This window comes from Chelonia mydas, chromosome 27, assembly GCF_015237465.2.
Source record: "Chelonia mydas isolate rCheMyd1 chromosome 27, rCheMyd1.pri.v2, whole genome shotgun sequence".
In the NCBI taxonomy this organism is placed as follows: domain Eukaryota; kingdom Metazoa; phylum Chordata; order Testudines; family Cheloniidae; genus Chelonia; species Chelonia mydas.
The window spans coordinates 11,149,516-11,167,094 of NC_057860.1; the positions used below are offsets into that span (position 1 = coordinate 11,149,516).

At 55.7% G+C, this 17,579-nt stretch overlaps 1 protein-coding gene across 1 annotated transcript in view; it reads left to right on the forward strand.

Moving 5' to 3' along the window:
* The first annotated feature begins 649 nt into the window (after positions 1–649).
* Positions 650–17,579, forward strand: part of ARHGAP23 (Rho GTPase activating protein 23) — a 124,702-nt gene continuing 107,772 nt past the window's right edge. The window contains exon 1 of the mRNA XM_037886711.2: positions 650–816. Coding sequence (XP_037742639.1) covers positions 808–816 — 9 coding nt within the window. The 5' untranslated portion in view covers positions 650–807. The remainder of the gene's footprint in view (positions 817–17,579) is intronic.

The window sequence follows — 17,579 nt, forward strand, 5'->3', positions numbered from 1 at the left end:
GGCTCCTGGCCCCAGAGAGGGTTAAATCTCCCTGTGTCTCCCTGGACGCTTTTGCAGTTCCCACTCCTGGACCTGGCACTGCTCTGGGAATTCCGCCTTGGGGAGAGTCACATGAGGACATGTCACAGCGGCCAACCAGCCGGATGGCCGGCTAGCCCTCCCCAGGCCGGGAGAGACGGGGGCCTGGAAATAATGGTAACCTGGGGGGCAAAGGGAAGGATCTGCTGCTAGGGGGCGGAGAGTTTTGGGGATGGGGGAGCTGCAGCATAGAGAGGGGCATGGGTCCCACCACCCAGGGGTGGGGCGGGCAGGGGCAGGGCGCGCACGGGGCAGGGCGGGTGGAGAGCCCAGGAGTGGGGCGGGCAGGGGCAGGACACCCACGGGGCAGGGCGGGTGGAGAGCCCAGGGGTGGGGCGGGCAGGGCGCGCACGGGGCAGGGCGGGTGGAGAGCCCAGGGGCAGGGCACGCATGGGGCAGGGGCAGGGGCTGCCCCCCCAGTAGCGGGGGCGGGGAGGGGAAGCAGGACTTACATGACCCTGCCGAGCGGCTGCCGGGGCTGCCTGTGACCGCTGTGCCAGGCTGAGCCGGGGAGGGGAAGGGGAGGGACGCGGGGTGGGGTGGGGATGGGCTGGGGGGCCGGGCAGACAGACACACGCCCGGCGGGGGAACGGGCGCTCGCAGCAGACGCCGCAGCCGGGCCGGCTCCGGGGGACCTGCCATAGGAAAGTCACATGGATCGTGCCGGGGGGCTGCCCCCCGCCCTCCCTCCTCCTCGGCCTGGCCTGGGGGCGCGCTGAGGGGCGCAGCATGGAGCAGGTAGGAGGCACCGCCGGGAGGGTGGGGGGCGGCTTCGCGGCCCCTCCCGGGGAGGCTCGTGCACGCAACGGAGCCGGGCGGGGGTGGCTTTGTGGAAGAGGTGGGGGTCTTTGTAAGGGGTGGAAGCTGGGATCTAGGCGTGGGGTGGGGTGGGGCTCTGTGCAGGGAGCCTGGGTCTGGGGTCTGTGCATAGGGTGGGGCTCTGTGCGTGGTGCGGGGTCCTGGATTCTGTGCATGGGGTAGGGGGGGGTCTCTGCAGGGAGCCTGGGTCTCGGGTCTGTGCATAGGGTGGGGCTCTGTGAATGCGGGTCTGGGGTCTGTGTGTCGGGTGGGGCTCTGTGCCTGGAGGTCTGGGGTCTGTGCATAGGGTGGGGCTCTGGGGTCTATAAATGGGGTCTGAGATCTGCATAGGGTGGGGCTCTGTGCCTGGGGTTCTGGGGTCTGTGTGTGGGGGTCTGGGGTCTGTGTGTAGGATGGGGCTCTGTGCCTGGGGGTCTGGGGTCTGTGTGTGGGGGTCTGGGGTCTGTGCATAGGGTGGGGCTCTGTGCGTGGGGTCTGTGCGTAGGGTGGGGCTCTGTGTGTGTGGGGGTCTGGGTTCTATGCATGGGGGGTCTCTGTGAATGGGGTCGGGGGTCTGTGCATAGGGTGGGGCTCTATGCATGGGGGATCTCCTTGAATGGGGTCTGTGTGTGTGGGGGGGTCTGTGCATAGGGTGGGGCTCTGGATTGGGTAGGGTGGGGTCAGGTCAGAGCCATGCCAGGGCTGAGTGCCGAGCTGTGGACAAGGGGGCTGGGGCGCAGTGCTCTGCAAGGTGGGGGGGGCACAGAAGGGGACACTGATCTCTAGCTCCTGTATGCCATGCAGGCTGGCTTTGCCACCCTGGGGTCTAGTGAGGAGGCTGGTGCTTGGTCCAACCCCCCCCCCCCGCCGCTAGCACCCCTCCTGGTGGGGGGAACACAGCAGGTGTGTGGCAGAGAGAGAATATTACAATGATAATAACAAAAGATCAAGAGGAAAAAAAAGAGGGGTGTATGGAGGGAGGGGTGGGGTACAGAGAGGGGAGTGGAGGTGAGGCTCGTATAGGGAGGTGCTAGGGCATGGGGCGTTGTATGGGAGGGGTATCGAGGGGGGTGGCATGGGAGGCGATGGGAGGGTGTGGGACATGGAGGGGGCTTGTCTAGGGAGGAGTGGGTAGGGGGTGTAGGGAGGAATGGGAATGAGGGGAAGGAGCGAGGTGTCAGTGAAGGGAGGGCTGGGGGTCAATACAAGGAAGGGGACTGGCTGCCCAGGGGTGTATAAACATCCCCTCGCTGCCAGCTCAGCTTCTGTGCAGGCAAAATCCCAGCCTGATGGAGGAGGAGGGAGGCCGGCCGGCCGGCCATGTGCCTTCTCCTTGTCTCTGGGTGAATGGTCCAGACCAGGGATTCTGTGAGACTCGTGGGTCACACGGTGCTGCTTAGCCGGACCTGTGTGGGTCATGGGGCACGGGGGATGCTTCAGATAACCACGATTTGCCACTTGACTCTCCCTCCTGGAGGGGCCAGGGAGGGGTGAGGGAACAGAGCAGAGCTGTTTTCGGAGTGGCCCCTCCTGGTCTCACCTAGCCAGGGGCTGCCTGACCCCATGCTGGGAATTACGGCTGGACAGTCAGCATGGTACCCAGGGAAACTTGCTGTCGAGATGCCCCGGTATTGGGGATGCTTCGCCAGGGAGGCCTTGCGGGCATCTGAGCCCACTGGCCAGAGACCCTCACAATCACTGCACACAGGCACACGCGCCCGTTCACGCCCATCAGAGACCCTCGTCCTCTACAGCCGTCCCTGGCAACCTTGAGACAGAGACCCTTGTAAGGCACATCCACACACCCCTTAGACAAAGATTCTTGTTGCGTATAGAAACATGGTCGCACCGATTAGAAAGGAGGCCACCGCAATGCACGCACACCCACCCACGCACGCCCTTTGGTTGCTCTGGGTTAGTTCTTTGCAGTAAGCGGCACTTGTTGCTCCTGGTCGTGGCCTTGTTCAGGCTGATTTCTGGCCTCCGTCTCTGGCGGCTCATGGGAGGAGACCGAGGGAGAGAAGCACCTGCCACCGAGTTCTGCCCCGCAGCCGAGTGGGGCGAGGGGTCCCTCTCCCTGCCCAAAGCCAGCCTGGGCCACCCCGGCGAGCGCGTCTCATCTGTGCTGTCCCCAGGGGGTGCCGTGGGGCGATGGAGCAGGCTCTGGGGATTGGGGTACTTCCACATTCAGCGGTTGGGGGGGCAGCCGCCACCATTTTGTGGCAGCGGGGTGGGGGGCGGGGATGTGGGAAGGGAGAGGCGGCTGCGGCAGGATGGAGCCTCTCTCGGCCTGTCTCCGCATGGAAGCCGGGTGGGGCAAAGAACAGCGGCCGTGGGGGTGGGGTGGGATCTCTGGGTTTCTGGCAGGGAGGGGGTTGTTAGTGTGGGTTTGAAGGGGAGCGGGGGGGGGCATCAGCCCCTCCCTCTTCTCACGTTATGTTGCTTTTGCTGAATGAATCCTGAAAACCTTCCCCTCGGCTGGAACAAGCTGTGAGGGGAGTGGGGAGGATGAAAGGCAGCCCCCCACCCCGTCACCCGCATCCGGAGGACAGTAATCCCCCCTCCTCCCTAAATCCGAAGGCGCCCCACTCTGCCATGCCCCTGTCTGCCGCTGCCCCTGTCCCCGCCCTCCCCCGAATCCACAGGCCGTGGGTGTCCCTCTGCTCAATCCCTCCCATGCCAGTTGGAATCCCTTGTATTGCTGCACTTCATATTCCCCTGTTCTGTTCTGCTCGATTGCCCTGCGGGTACTGCCCTGGCATGGCGGCATGGTCAGGTCACTGGGAGCCCCCCAGATATCCCAGCTAGCACCCCAGCTTTCCCCGGGTGCAGATATAGCCAGGACTTCCCACGCCACCTGGGAAGCAAGATAAATTTGTGCTTGCATCCTTGGAGTGCTGGGAGCCGCTAGGTGGGAGGCGAAGAGTTCCCCGTGACGGCGGGGAGGGCAGTGGAGGGGCATTCAGGGCTGTGGGTGTCGGGCATGGGCAGTGGGCTCTTATCCCAGGGATCAGACAGGCAGGCACCTGCCTGAAGATGGACAAAGGGGCTGGCCTGTGAGGGACGATAGGATAGCCCTGGCCTGGATTCTGTGCTCAGTGTAAACCGGGAAGTTGGGTGGGCTCGCTGTGGATTTACGCCAGGGTAACTGAGAGCAGAACCCAGCCCATAACCGGTGTGGCTTGGCTGAACGTTGGCCAAGTCCGATGCCCGCTTCAGCTCCTCTACGGCAGTGACACCTTGGGCTCCTGGCACCCCCATCCAGGGGTCTCAAAGTGCTCACGATTGAAAAAGGCCTAAGGGAATTCCAGCTCCCACTTAATTGGGAGCCTGACCCCCTTAGGTTCCCTTAAAAATCTCAGCCCCAAGCCACACAGCACCCCTATGAAGTAGATCAGCATCCTTCCCCTCTTGTGATGAGACCAAGGGACAGAGAGGGGAAATGACGTGCCCAAATACATGCAGGGGCTCAGCGGGATTAGAACCCAGGGCTCCACTGTCCCCAGGGCTGCCCAAGGAGGGCATTGGACAGAATTGCTCTCTGGGGGCCTGTAACTGGGAGAAACAGGAGGCAGTTAAGAAAAGGAAAATTCTGATTGTAACAAGGCAAGGCAGGGACTGTCCGTGTTTGTACAGCGCCTAGCACAATGGAGCCCTGCCCCGGGACTGGGGCTGCTAGATGTACTCAGGCTGAATATCAGGAAAACTGCCTGCCAGTGAGCTGGATGAGGCCACGGCAGCCACGTAAACCCCTAAGACAGAGGCAGGAATTATGTGTTAAGGTGAAAAATCACTATCACCTGGAACATTGAAAGCTAGATGCAGAGAATAGGACAGTTGATAGGCTTGCCGTGTTGTTGTAGCCATTTTGGTCCCAGAATATGAGAGAGGCAAGGCGGGGGAGGTGAGATCTTTTATTGGACCAACTTCTGTTGGTGAGAGAGACATGCTTTCGAGCTACAGAGAGCTCTTCTTCAGGTAGGTCGGCTTGGCAGAATTCGATTTTGACCGACAGGCAACAGTTAATGGCAGCCGACATTAAGATTACAAAAGTTAAAGCTTTATAACACAAATTCCAAACGTCGTGAGCCAAAATAGACGTTACTAAATGTCCTTACATCAAACTCAAGTTCTCAAGCCGTATTCTTCTTCCATTGCCCCTCTGTGAATGTCCGTTATTATTGCTGGAAATATTTATTCCTTGGGGGGGAGGGGTATGGCGAAATTGATGTTTCTTGATAAAAATCTAATTCTTCCCAGTGTCATTGTAGAGGGTGAACATGGGCTAGGTGGTGCCCAGTAGGAAAACCTGGTTGGAAGTTTTCCTACAAAAGTTTTCCTTCAGGGTTGTCAAAACTGAAAGGTCGCGTGGACCCGTCTCGATTGCACCCACAATTGGCTTCCACATGAAATTTTGCATTTTTTTTCTACGTGAAATGGTTTTGGAGTCACGTTTTTGATAGTTCCGTTTTTCAGGAAATGTTGAAATTGCCTGTTTTCCTTCTGATTCGGAACCAAACTAGATTTCGAAAGGTCAGAATTTCCCCAGAACCGGAGAGTCCGGGTCCCAACCGGCTCCACTTGTGGGGCTGTGATGTCTCTAATGTTCCTGGTTTGCCGGATTGCCTTGCCCTGAGCTGTGCTTCTTGCGTGTAGCAGCAAAGCCAATCAGTCTGTTCTGGAATTATTGGTAGTGAGTTTTCGAATTGGCAGAAGGGGGTGAGTGATGGCTCTGAATGATGATGACTGACACGTACATAGTGCATGTCAGTCAAAGTTCCCCTTGCTCTCTCTTCTTGTGATCCTTATTTAACTGTTACGTTGCAGCAGTGGTTAGAGAGGAAACCAGGTTGGGGCCCCCTTGTGCTGCCCAAACATATCAGATTCTCTCTACCCCCTCTCCCCTTTCTGCCAAGTTCCCCCTCCCCTCTGCACACGTTCTATATACTGTATTGATCAGCTGATTCGATTGGCGTGAGTTCTCTCTTCACCTCCCACTGAATTGCATCCACTTCTGGGGTGGACTGGGCCGCCATTTAACACTAGCACTGATAAAAGAGCTGTTCAGAACGGATAGGGCAGGCTCCCTAGCCACAGAGGCCCGTGCGTTTCATGGCACGTCTGGACCCGAATCTACAGCAACGTTTACTTTAGTGCATCTGGGTAACATCCCCATGGTTCCCCTCCCTCCCACGCCCCAACACACATCCACACACTGTAGCACCTGGTGGCAAATACTTGCTGGTGAACAATTCATCAAGGATTAATTTTGATGATGGATTTTTTTGCTGCATTCTCCTGACAGCCTGTTCTATGGGCCAACGTAATTATGATGGAGTCTGGGCAGCCTGGTTTAGAATCTCCTTCCCACACCCTGAAGGCAGGTGTGTGTATTTTCAGCGGTTCAGCTTCTCAGCTCTCCAGGCCTTCACTGCTCTATTCTCTACCCAGCCTGCCCTTCTGGTACCCCAGGCTCCCTGACAGTAAACTGTACGCTGTCTCTATCTATCTATCATCCTTATATGACCGCCGTTACCATAATCTCTGAGCACCTCACAATCTTTAATGTGTTTATCCTTTCAGCACCCCTTTGAGGCAGGGCAGTGCTAACACCCTCATTTTACAGATGGGGAAACTGAGGCACAGAGCGGCTAAGTGACTTGCTCAGGGTCACCTAGGAAGTCCGTGGCAGAGCAGGGAATTAAATCTGAGTCTGCTATGTCCACAACATTTAGGGTTCTTTCTAGGGTTTACCTTAGCCAGCTAAACATGTGTTAAAATCACCCTTTGCCCTGTGTACGTCAGGATTTTAACATGTTAATGATCCCGCGTTTAAAAATCGCACCTCCTTCCCCAGTGAAGACAAAGCCTTAGGGGGTGGGAGAGTGTGAGAAGGGTTGTGTGTGTATGTGAGGATAGAGAGAGAGCCTGTGTGTACAGCACATGCATGACACCTGCACAAGGGCCCTCTGAACATGCCTGTGTGTGGCGTGCTGAATGCGTGTCGACCCGCTGTCTGTTGGTGAAATCCCGTGTATGGCGTGTGCGTGTAGAAGGAGATGTGATGTGCAAGTGTGTGACGCTCTGGGAAGCTGTGTGTGTGAGTATGCATGGTTGTGAACATGTGTCCTTGCCACGTGTGACTACGTGAACCAGACTGTGTGACAATGCATCCCTGGATGTGTGCGAGTACAGTCAAGGCTGAGGTGCTGCAGGAGAGTTGGGATGGAGCCCCAGGGGCCGTGGGTCAGGACTGAGGAGCATCAGCAGAGATGGATGGGAGGAGCCCAGGGCAGCTGCAGATGGGGATTGAGGGATATAGATGGGCCTGAGGAGCCCGGGGCTGGAAGAGCAGAGAGGGCTGTGGGCTGGGATTGAAGGGCATTGACAGAGCTTTTCGGGGGGACTCAGGACTGGGATATCAGGGGGATGCTGCAGGTTAAACCGGCTGTGCTCGTGTACGAATAGGGCAGCTCTTGCCTATTCAGTAGGACCCGGACCCCCACACCTGCCGAATACACTCTTCTGCTGATTCCTGATTGCCCAAAGGTTCAAGGTGCAGCACATGCGGGTCGGCTAATTGGGACCCTCACAGAATCCCTGGTCCTGGCCTTTGCAGCTTCCCTTTGCTTAGAGCCTAACAGTTCCCCAGCTCCCCTGCCGCCGGTTGGAAGTGTCCCAGGGCCTGCTTTCCAGGGTGGAAAAATAACCTCCCCGCCACCCAGCTGCACTGCAGGGCAGTTCCCCATCGGGCCGCCCTGGCACCTTCCCTTTGCCCTAGTTGGCTGGGGCTCATGTTAATTTTAGGCAGTGAGATCAAACAGCTTGGCATGTGGCTCGCTCGCCGATTGGACAGCTTGGGGGTGCGTTATCCTGTGATATAACCCGGCCAGGGATAGCCCTGGACTCCGGCCGGGCCTGCTTGTTGTCTCTCGCTAATAATTGAAATGGCTGATGGCAGCCGTGGAAAGGCTCTGAGGCTGCCAGGGAGCAAACAGATGTTCCCAGGGCTCCGTCCTCCTGGAGTCCCTGCAGAGCGTCCCCCGCTCACCCCCGCGACGTGGGAAGGTGGTGCCACTTTAGCCTGAAAATGTCTCCGTTTAGGAATGCCCCAATCCGTGAGCAAATGCCCCCCCCCCCCCCCCCCATAAAGCAGCTGGGCTCGGCCTTTCATTCCCCAGCGTGTCTGTAACTTTGCTGGCCGGGGGGAATGCTGGAAGACGCCCTCCACCCCCAGACTGCTTCTGCCTTTATTGATTTTTCATATTAGGACCCTCACTGTGGTTCCTTTAAGAGGCTTCCATTCGGGCTTCCAGGCCCTCAGGTGCCAAGCAGAGCCCCGACCCTAGGTTTGCCAGCCAGGTTTTCTCCTGTTTATCCGAGTTTCCCATAGTCACCCATGTGGGCTGAGCTCTTGAGCTGAGAGGAAGGGACGGGGGAGGGAGCCATGGTAACTCTTTCCTTGCTGCGCAGCTGTCTCAAATTGCCTCTGGGTGTTTTGGGGGTCACACCCCATCTGCGTCTCCTGTTTTCGGCTCGACGGGGATATTTTTCCGGTGAGGTTCCGCCAGCAAGGTGCTGAGCGCTCTGGATCCGATCCTGCCTGCCCCGAAGCACAAGCTTCACTTTTAGCACTGGAATAGTCCCATTGATTTAAGTGCTTGGCAGGATTGGGGCCAGCGCGCTCTACGCCTTGCAGGATTGAACCCACTGGGAGAAAGGACTCACCACACACTATGGACCTGATTCTGACCTCAGTCACGCTACTGTAAATCAGCCCCATTAAAGTCAACGTGACAGATTCTCCACTGGTGTAAATTGGCATAGCTGATTGACACCCACTAAGAGTCTGGCCCAGTGGAGTTAAATAGTATCAAATTGGTGTAAGGGAGATCAGAATCCTCACCTAGATGTTTGTAGAGAAACAGCCTGGATCCACATTTAGGGTTTGTTACACTTACACTTTTACGCACCTGCACACACGCGTGTGCTCACACAATTTTTCAGACCACTATTTTCATGAAGTTATTTTAAATCCAGTTTGTTTCTTGAATTGATGTCTTAAGACAGCCAATGCGTTATTCTGTTCCCACAGAAGGAGATGTTAAAACGTGCCTGTGTCCCCATGACATTCATTGGGAACTGTGCTCTAACCATCTTTTTGTAAAACAGATGCTCTAATTCAGTCAGGAATTATTTCAGGGAAAGTGTCTAGCCTGTGTTATGAAAGAGGCCGGACGAGATGATCACAGTGGTCTCTTCTGGCCTTGGAATCTGTGAATAAATCCTTTAGACAATTTTGAAACGCTTCCCCTACGGGCCTGACTGTCCACCGACCTGCGGCGTGTCATTATTTGAACCATCACAAGGCGAAGATTACCATTCTGATCACCGAGGAAGTGAGCTGTAGCTCACGGAAGCTTATGCTCAAATAAATTGGTTAGTCTCTAAGGTGCCACAAGTCCTCCTTTTCTTTTTGCGAATACAGACTAACGCGGCTGCGACTCTGAAACCTGTCATTCTGATCTGGTGCCATTTTACACCTTCTTTGTGCAAGGTGTAAATCACTGCACAGAGGACCTAGGGCTTTCTCCTCACTGTGAAAAAGGCATGGCTTTTACACTGATGTAACTAGCTCCCTGCAAAATTCTAGCGGAGATGAGGCATGGTGGTTTTTATCAACCCACCCTATATATTTCCCGCACTTGGGCTTGGCCTCAACTGGCTAACTTTGTGTTGCTGCTTATTCCGGTGCAGATTGTTATAAATGGTGTGACTGACTGTGGAAGAACCAGGGCAATGGAGGATCTGGTTTAAGGGCTGGATTCCCCTCTAAGGTCTGCTTCACACGTAGTTTTTGTACAGATTTAAAGCCGGTCGGGGGAGTGATTTTTCTACTGAAACACCTCCACTGTTATTGCCTCTAGTGTGGACGCAGCTATGGCTGGTATAAAAGTGACAGTATCATGATGGGCTGTGTTTTGTTTTTCTTAATTTTAAACAATATTCATTAAAATATTAAAAATCCAGGGTAAACAGTTTTTGTTTCATTTGAATACGCAAATATTCCCCTGCAAAGTTTTCAGAATAAGCTGTTTGGTTTCATTACTGCTTCTAGTCCATTTCCTTTTCTGGTTCTCAGGCCCTACATTCAAGCACTGGTACCCCCACTATAGTGCAGAAGAGCCCCAAAGAGAAAATGACTAGAAGTAAACGTGAAATTTACCTTGCATCATTTGCCTAGTTTAGCTCCTAACTGAGGCCAGGCCCACACTGTAAAGTTTTGTTGGCATAGCTATGTCAGTTAAGGGTGTGAAACCCCCCACACCCCAGCCAAGGTAGCTCTGCTGACAGAACCCCCAGAGCAGATGCTCCTGCCAGAAGAGTGCTTTTTTCAGGATCGCTAATGTCATTCGGGGAGGGGGTGTTACTCTACCAAAAGAACGGTCACTGTCAGCAAACGCTGCGTCTACACCGGGGAGCGCACTGGTGGTGCAGCTGTGCCGGCAAAGCGATTGGCGTCTTGGCAAGGCCGGAGATTTTAAAGAATTCTTTCAGTTTTAGTGACCATGGGCCAGAACGTTCACAAGCGCTCAGCACCGCCTTGATGCTTCAATAAGTGCCCAGATGTTCAAACGAGCTCGGCCCATTGGGTGCTGGAGTTTTTTGCAAATCTTAGGTGCCTAAATGAGAGCTGAGCTCTTTAGAAAATCTGCCTTCCATCTCTCTGGGTCTCACTTCCCCATCTGGAAAATGGAGCTAATAATCCTTCCGTTACTTGTTTGATCTATTTCGACTACAAGTGCTTTGAGTCAGCGACTGTCTCTTGCTCTGTAGAGCTGCCAGCACAACAGGGGCTTCTGATCTTGACTAGCCATAACCATCTTTGCTGTGGGAGCAGAGGTAGGAGAGAGTTGCTGGCTTCCCTGCCGTGGAACCCCAGCTGTGCATGCTACTGTTGTTCGTATTAACTATTTGCTTATTTCCCATAGGGCCTAGGAAGTCCTAGGGATTGGAGATCAGGGCCCCATTGTGCTGGGCGCCAAGCAGAGTACGTCCATACACTACAGACTTCTGCCAGTGTAGTTATGTGGGTCGGGGTGTGAAGAGGTGTGTGATCCCTGGCCAATATGGGTGTGCTGGGAAAAGTTACCAGTGTGGATGCAGCTAATATCGGAATGTGCTTTTGCCCATTCCACTCAGGGGGGCTCAGTTTGGCTGGTATAAGCTGTGTCCACACGAGGAGCGCTTTGCTGGGATAGGTTTCAGAGTAACAGCCGTGTTAGTCTGTATTCGCAAAAAGAAAAGGAGGACTTGTGGCACCTTAGAGACTAACCAATTTATTTGAGCATAAGCTTTCGTGAGCTCAAATAAATTGGTTAGTCTCTAAGGTGCCACAAGTACTCCTTTTCTTTTTGCTGGGATAGTATACCGGTATAACTACACTGGCAAGGCCTTCCTAGTCGAGACATGGTCTGAGAGGCAGTCCCTGCCCCAGAAGGCTTACAATCTAAATGGACAGGACAGACCCAGGGCTGGGGAGACAGGGTATAACATACGAGCAGGGGCAAGAAGGGGCTGCAACCATCATGTCGTGTTGGCTTGTTTCCCTTTGATTTGTGGCAGGGGTTTGTGGTGTGGGAATTAGTTGGCGATGGGGGTGGGTTGGAATGACGGGGGTGGGGGCAAGAAGGGGGCAGGGAGGAGTGAGTCTGAAGCAGACGGGGCAGGGGGTGGAAGCGAACAGCCAATCAGCAGAGGGGAATCAACATTCAGGGTCAAAGCAGCAGAAAGCCCCACTGGGTAACCATGTGCTGGGTGTGTCCCCTCCGCATGGTTGGACGGGCAGCGGGGCGCTGTGCCAGACAACATCCCCACCCCCTGAGGAGCCCCCGCTGAGACAGCAGGTGCCGCCCCGATGGCGGGAACTCTGGTTTTATTCCCCCTGGAGATTCAGTCTCCTGCTGGCCCCCAAGAGAAAATTAACTAAAAATAAAAGGGAGGAGGGGGAGGGGAAAGGGATTTGGAAGAAAACAAACTAACCACCCTGCTGGGGCCAAATGCAGCCCTGGCGGAAAGCCAGTGACGGGAGATGGCCTTAAACCAGCACTGAGGGGGCCCAAATCCCCCAGGTGCCCGTGGAATGAGTGGGATCCCCCTCCCATCCCAGTCCCCCCTGCCCACTGGCAGGCACCTCACACGAGCCCTCACTAGAGGGGGCCCTTTCTCTTTCTCTCTCTCTCTCTCCACCGAATGCGAGTGTCAGCTGTTCCCCACCCCTTCTTCCCGCGCTCCCGGCCTGGCAGCAGGGACCCTGACTCCGTCCCTCGCCACCCACAATGTCCTTGCTGAGGAGAAACCCTCCAGCTTCCACCTCCCTCCCTCCTGCGGGGAAGACAGGCTCGGGGAGGCATTGCATGGACTCCCCTAGATTTCATTCCAGGTGTTCCCAGCACCCGCAGCTCTGTGCCCAGCACCCCCACGTGTCTAGTGGGCTGTAACAAAACCCTGGATTCAGATCTTGACTTGAATCCAAACTGCGTATGTCTCATATTTCTGCTCTGGGGTCTTGGTGCCACCTGGCTCAGAAAGGCCCTGGGATGTTCTGAGCTGCAAGAGGAGGAGGTGGAGGAGGGTTTGCGCTGCTATGCTCTAGACTGAAGTGCCCCTGAGAGCAGGTGCAGAGGGATGGTTTAGGTTGAGGCTCTGAGCTGGGAAGAGGGAACGTGCCCTGGAGCAATCGGAGTCTCCCACCCAGCTGTGCTGGGATGGCAGCTCTGGGGAACGCGAGCCTCTGGATCTCGTCCTCCCTTGCCAGCCCTTTCCCGCAGGGAGTAGAGTGCCGGAGAGGTGACGCTCACAAGCACCCAAGAGGTCCAACATCTCGCAGGAGCAGACCCAGATGGGACAGATCCATTAGGAGCTCAAGGCCACTCATTCCCTGCCATAGCTGCGTCTAGTCCCCTGATGGGGACACATCCCCGGCCTGGCTACAGTGATAGGTGTTTGGGGGCAAAGAGATTCGAGCCGCAAGTAACTCTCTGTCGTGACGACACCTCCCAACCCAGCTCCCTCCTACTGTATTTTCTGTGCCCATACTGGGACTTCATGGCTGGGAAATTCAGTGGGACGCCACTTTGAAGCCCACTGACCCCACACGCCGCAAAGCTGCTTCCGTCCCCAAGCCACGTGCCGATCGGGGAGATGGGGGCGAGGGGGTGTTAGTCTCCTCCTTCCTCTGAGTCTGGAAGGGGTCCCGGGGCATCACCCGTGTTGCACAGCCTGACCTTTGAGCTACTTTCAGTTCAGGGCCTTGACCCAGCCTGCACCCATCAGAAGGCTGCGAGTCATGGAGATAATTAGCAATCAAATTGCCTTGGCCAGAAGGGTCACTGTGGTCATCTAGTCTGACTTACCAAGCCACCTCCCCACTGGGGACCCCAAAACTGTGTTTATAAAGGGGCAGTTCATCACTTTTAGAGATGGGGAAACTGAGGCACAAAGCGGGGAAGGAGCTCACCCAAGGTCACATAGCGAGGCAGTGGCTGAGTCTGGAACAGAACCCAGGAGTCCTGCATTCAGCCTGCTACTCTAATTATTAGCTCCCACTCCCTCCCACAGGGCAAGAACCCAGGAGTCCTGATTCCCAGCCCCACCCCAATCACTAGGCCACATGTCTTACAGAGCTGGGAATAGAACCGCAGGGTCCTAATTCTGAGACTCCTGCTCTAATTACTAGGCAATGCTGCCTCCCCACAGACATGACCACAAAGCTCCTGGATTCGCATGAATTGAAAAGGGGAAGAGGTGTCTATGTATCAGCCTGGTACAGCACAGGGATCACCCAGAGAGCAAGGCGCTTCCCATGTGTTTGTGGCTCTGTGTCTGGAGGGCCCATGTTGGTATGATTAGTAGCGGGGGAAGCGTGGACTGGTTGTTGGGGAGGAGGGAGTTTGTCCATTGTGGGATTAGCCTGCTAACTGATGGCCAGGATGTGATCTCATTTCCCGTCTTGCAGAAGGACGGGAAGAGGGGGCACCGGGGCTGGCATTCACAGATGGAAAATGTGAGCAGGTGGCATTTGGGCAGACTCCCTGCTCCCCCTTCCACGCAGTCTAGGGCTGTCCCCATTGACTGGGCTCCGGGAAGGGCTGGAGATCAGATTGGATTGTTCCTCAGGTTTGAAATACGGTGCTGAGGTTTCCTGAAAAGGGTCTCAAGGGAGGATGGGGCCGGGGCCGGCTGGGCTGGCAATTCCCTCCTTCATCCCATACTAGTGCGTCTGGTATTGTGGGGAAAGAGGGTAAAATAAGACCTCAGAGACTTTTGCCTGCATGGGGGCGTGGGCGGGGTACGTCAGATGTCTGCTTCACTGGCAATCCCTTGTGGGAGGTAAATCATTCACAACAGCAAGCCCTGGTTGTGTTGCTCTTCCTGACTCCTGCCTAACTAGATTGTCTCCCATGGGCACAGGGTTGCAGGGTGGGAGGGGGCTGGCCCAAAGCAAGGTGCTGCAGGAAGCGATGTCAGTGGTTCGTCAGTACTGGTATCGCAGTAGCTCCTGGCGGCCCTGCACTGAGATCAGGGCCCCGTGCTGCCAGGTGCTTCCAGGCCCCAGCTGAGATCAGGGCCCTGTTGTGCGAGGTGCAGCACACAGAGGCACCTGCCCCAACGAGCTTACAGTGTAAATAGACAAGACAGATCCAGGGCAGGAGGGGAAACTGAGGCATGGGTCAGGGAAGCGACTTGCCCAAGGTCACCCGGCAGCAGGTCACTGGAATAGAACTCGTGTCTCCAGGTAGTGCCCTGTCTGCTGATGCTTGCACTTATAATCCAACTGGGCAGCTATGTCCAGCCCCATTAGATCTCCTGGCAGTCTCAGCAGTATGCAGCATTTGTTGTTACTTTGGGCTGTTTACCAGCTGCTGTGTTCCATCCCAGAGGTGGCTGTATTTCAGTAATGGGTGAGGGGCTCCTGTGTGCATTCACGGTGCGTAATGAGCTTTGGGAAACCTTCAGGGTAAATGGGGCTATGGAATCGTGGATGTTAATGTCACTGGTGTGTACAGATGTCTACTGCCTGGGGGAAGAACCTCCACAGGGTGCTAGCAGTACACGGCCAATGACACACGGTTGAACTTCTCTAATTCTGTCCAGGAGAGGGCAGTGGTGGCCCATACATACAATCTCCCCACTGTATTTTCCACGGCATGCGTCTGATGAACTGAGCTGTAGCTCACGAAACCTTATGCTCTAATAAATTTGTTAGTCTCTAAGGTGCCACAAGTCCTCCTTTTCTTTTTGCAGATACAGATTAACACGGCTGCTACTCTGAATCTAGGGCACTGTTATTCCCATTTTACCGCTGGGGGAAAGAGGCACTTAGACATGAAGTGACTTCCCCTCTGATCAATGAGAGTCAGCGTGAAGCTGGGGCTGGAAGCCAGGAGTCCTGTGTCTGAACCATCCACTCTTGTGGGGAGGTGCCGATGTTGCTGAGAGTGAACACTGGGTCTTCGGCTTTTAGCGGTGCTATTAATAACATCACTCCCATTACCACAACCCCTTACTATGGTGCACCCCATCCCATGCACCCCAATACCAGTGACCCACTCCCACCCCCAGGAGAACACTGGCTTGGGCTGCCTGCTGAAATGTGGCCGCTCATCCCCCTACTGCCACCAGCAGACCCGCTTTGCTAGGTCTCCTCCCCCTCCCGCCTGCAGCGTTCAGCAATGGTTGCTGGGGGAGGGGGGGAAATCCAGTCGGAGGCATCGATCCCTCCCAGGACTGCAGTTCCCAGAGCATCAGGAACGGCTGGCAGCCTGTGCGGACGTGCAGGGTGGGGGAGGCTCCCAGAGCTTCCATCCCAGGCTGTGGAACGGGGGCGGTTTATGGAGCACGGGCGGGTGGTGAAACAACGTTGGGGGCAGAGACTGGGGTGTTCAGATTGAAAATACAATGCCTCAGCTTGTTATAGCCTGGGTGAGGTTGGGGGGTGAGAGGGGACAGAGAAACAGGGATCAAAGGGAGAGGCTAAACGTTAGGGAGGGGGAGTTCTGCCAGGAATGGTGGGTGTCTGTCTGTTTAGCTATCATTGTATGTACCCTGATGTCTGTCTGTCGGGGTTCTCACACTGGTGCCCATCACTGTAGTATCTGAGCTATGACCGATGTCTCGAGTGGGGGTGCCTGTATCCCCCTCTTCTTTCCAGGCCAGCCCTTCCCCCCGGCCCCGTGCCACCACGGGGGGATGCGTGAAAGTGCGTCATAAGATATCTCTCTCCGCTGCGACTGGTTCTGAGCCCCCAGGGGAGGGAGAGCAGGAGCTCATGTGAAAATGGGGCAGGAGGGGTGGGGATCCCGAGAGACCACAAAGAGGGGGAGACGGGCCACAAGGAAGCGGGGAGAGAGACAGATGACAAGGAGGTGGGAGGCAGACAAGGGGGATGGGGGAGAGGTGGAACAGACATAAAACAGGGGGAGGGGAGATAGATGGGAATGGAGCTTGATAGGCTCCGCTCCCCCCAATAGTAGGACACCCCCAGGCTCATTGGTGTGTCTGGCAGCTCCATGTTCTGGGGGGTGTCCCCCTCCCCAGCCCCACTCCTTCCATTGTTCTCCCTACGGTGTGTGTCTGGGGAGGGGGCACTTTCCGTCTGGCTACGCCTTGGTGGGGAGGAAGTGACTTGTCACTTGTATCCGACTGTTTATTCCCTGCAGCTGGCAGCTGCTGGGAGGGGAGAGATTCCTGATGCCAAGGCCGGTTGCTGCGGGGTGGGACGTCGTGGCAGGGTTCATTAACGAGGTTGTTAGTAGGGGACGGTCAATAAAAACCCCTCGGCGTCCCCCGAGGCCATGCAGAGGGGAAGGCAGCTGTCATGCAGACTGCACAGCAGCTGTCCCCCTTTCCTGATCCCCAGGGACCCACTGCAACCCGCTCCGGCTGCCGACTTTCAGGATCTCTCCCGCTGTCCCTGTTGCCGAGCGCTGGCTTAACCCAGCACATCCAAATCCGAAGAGCTCGGACCCAGATCCTCAAAGGTGTTTAGGTTATTCAATGGGAGTTAGGTGTCTAAATACCTTGGAGGCTCCTCTGGGCCTGAGCTCAGCCTTTAGGCACCCAAATAAGGGGCAGATTTTCCAACGCTCGGCGCTCTTGGTGTGACGCTGACAGCCAGGTTCTGAACAGATGTTGGCACCCAACCTGCCCGGCTCTTTGGAAAATCCACCCACATACTGTGGTGCCTAAATGGGAGCTGAGTTCTTTCCAAAATCTGGGCGACTGTGGGTGCTGACCAGGGGAACATCTGGCCCTTAGTGGTTAAAACACTGACGCTCTTCCCACCACTGCTGCCAGTGTCAGCGAGCCCGGACCCCCCGAGTTTTCCACCTCCTTGGAATTTTTCAGCCCAGGAGGGTCTTTCCCAGGTTCCCATTCTGGTGGTGCTGACTCACCCCTTTTCCCTTCTGAGCCAGATACCATTGGACTCCATGCTGTTTAGCTCGTGTGTGGGATCTTGCAGATGGGATCTTCAAAACCAATGTCCTGTTTGTTCCCCACAGAGGTTAAAGATCCCACGGCGTGTTCTCGAGGGGCTGTGGTTTGCCCTGATGTCCCTTTGCCCCCTCTCTTGTGCTGTGCAGTGAAATGCTGTTGGCTGCCGTCCTCCGCCCCAGGGGAGGCTGCATTTCATCATCACT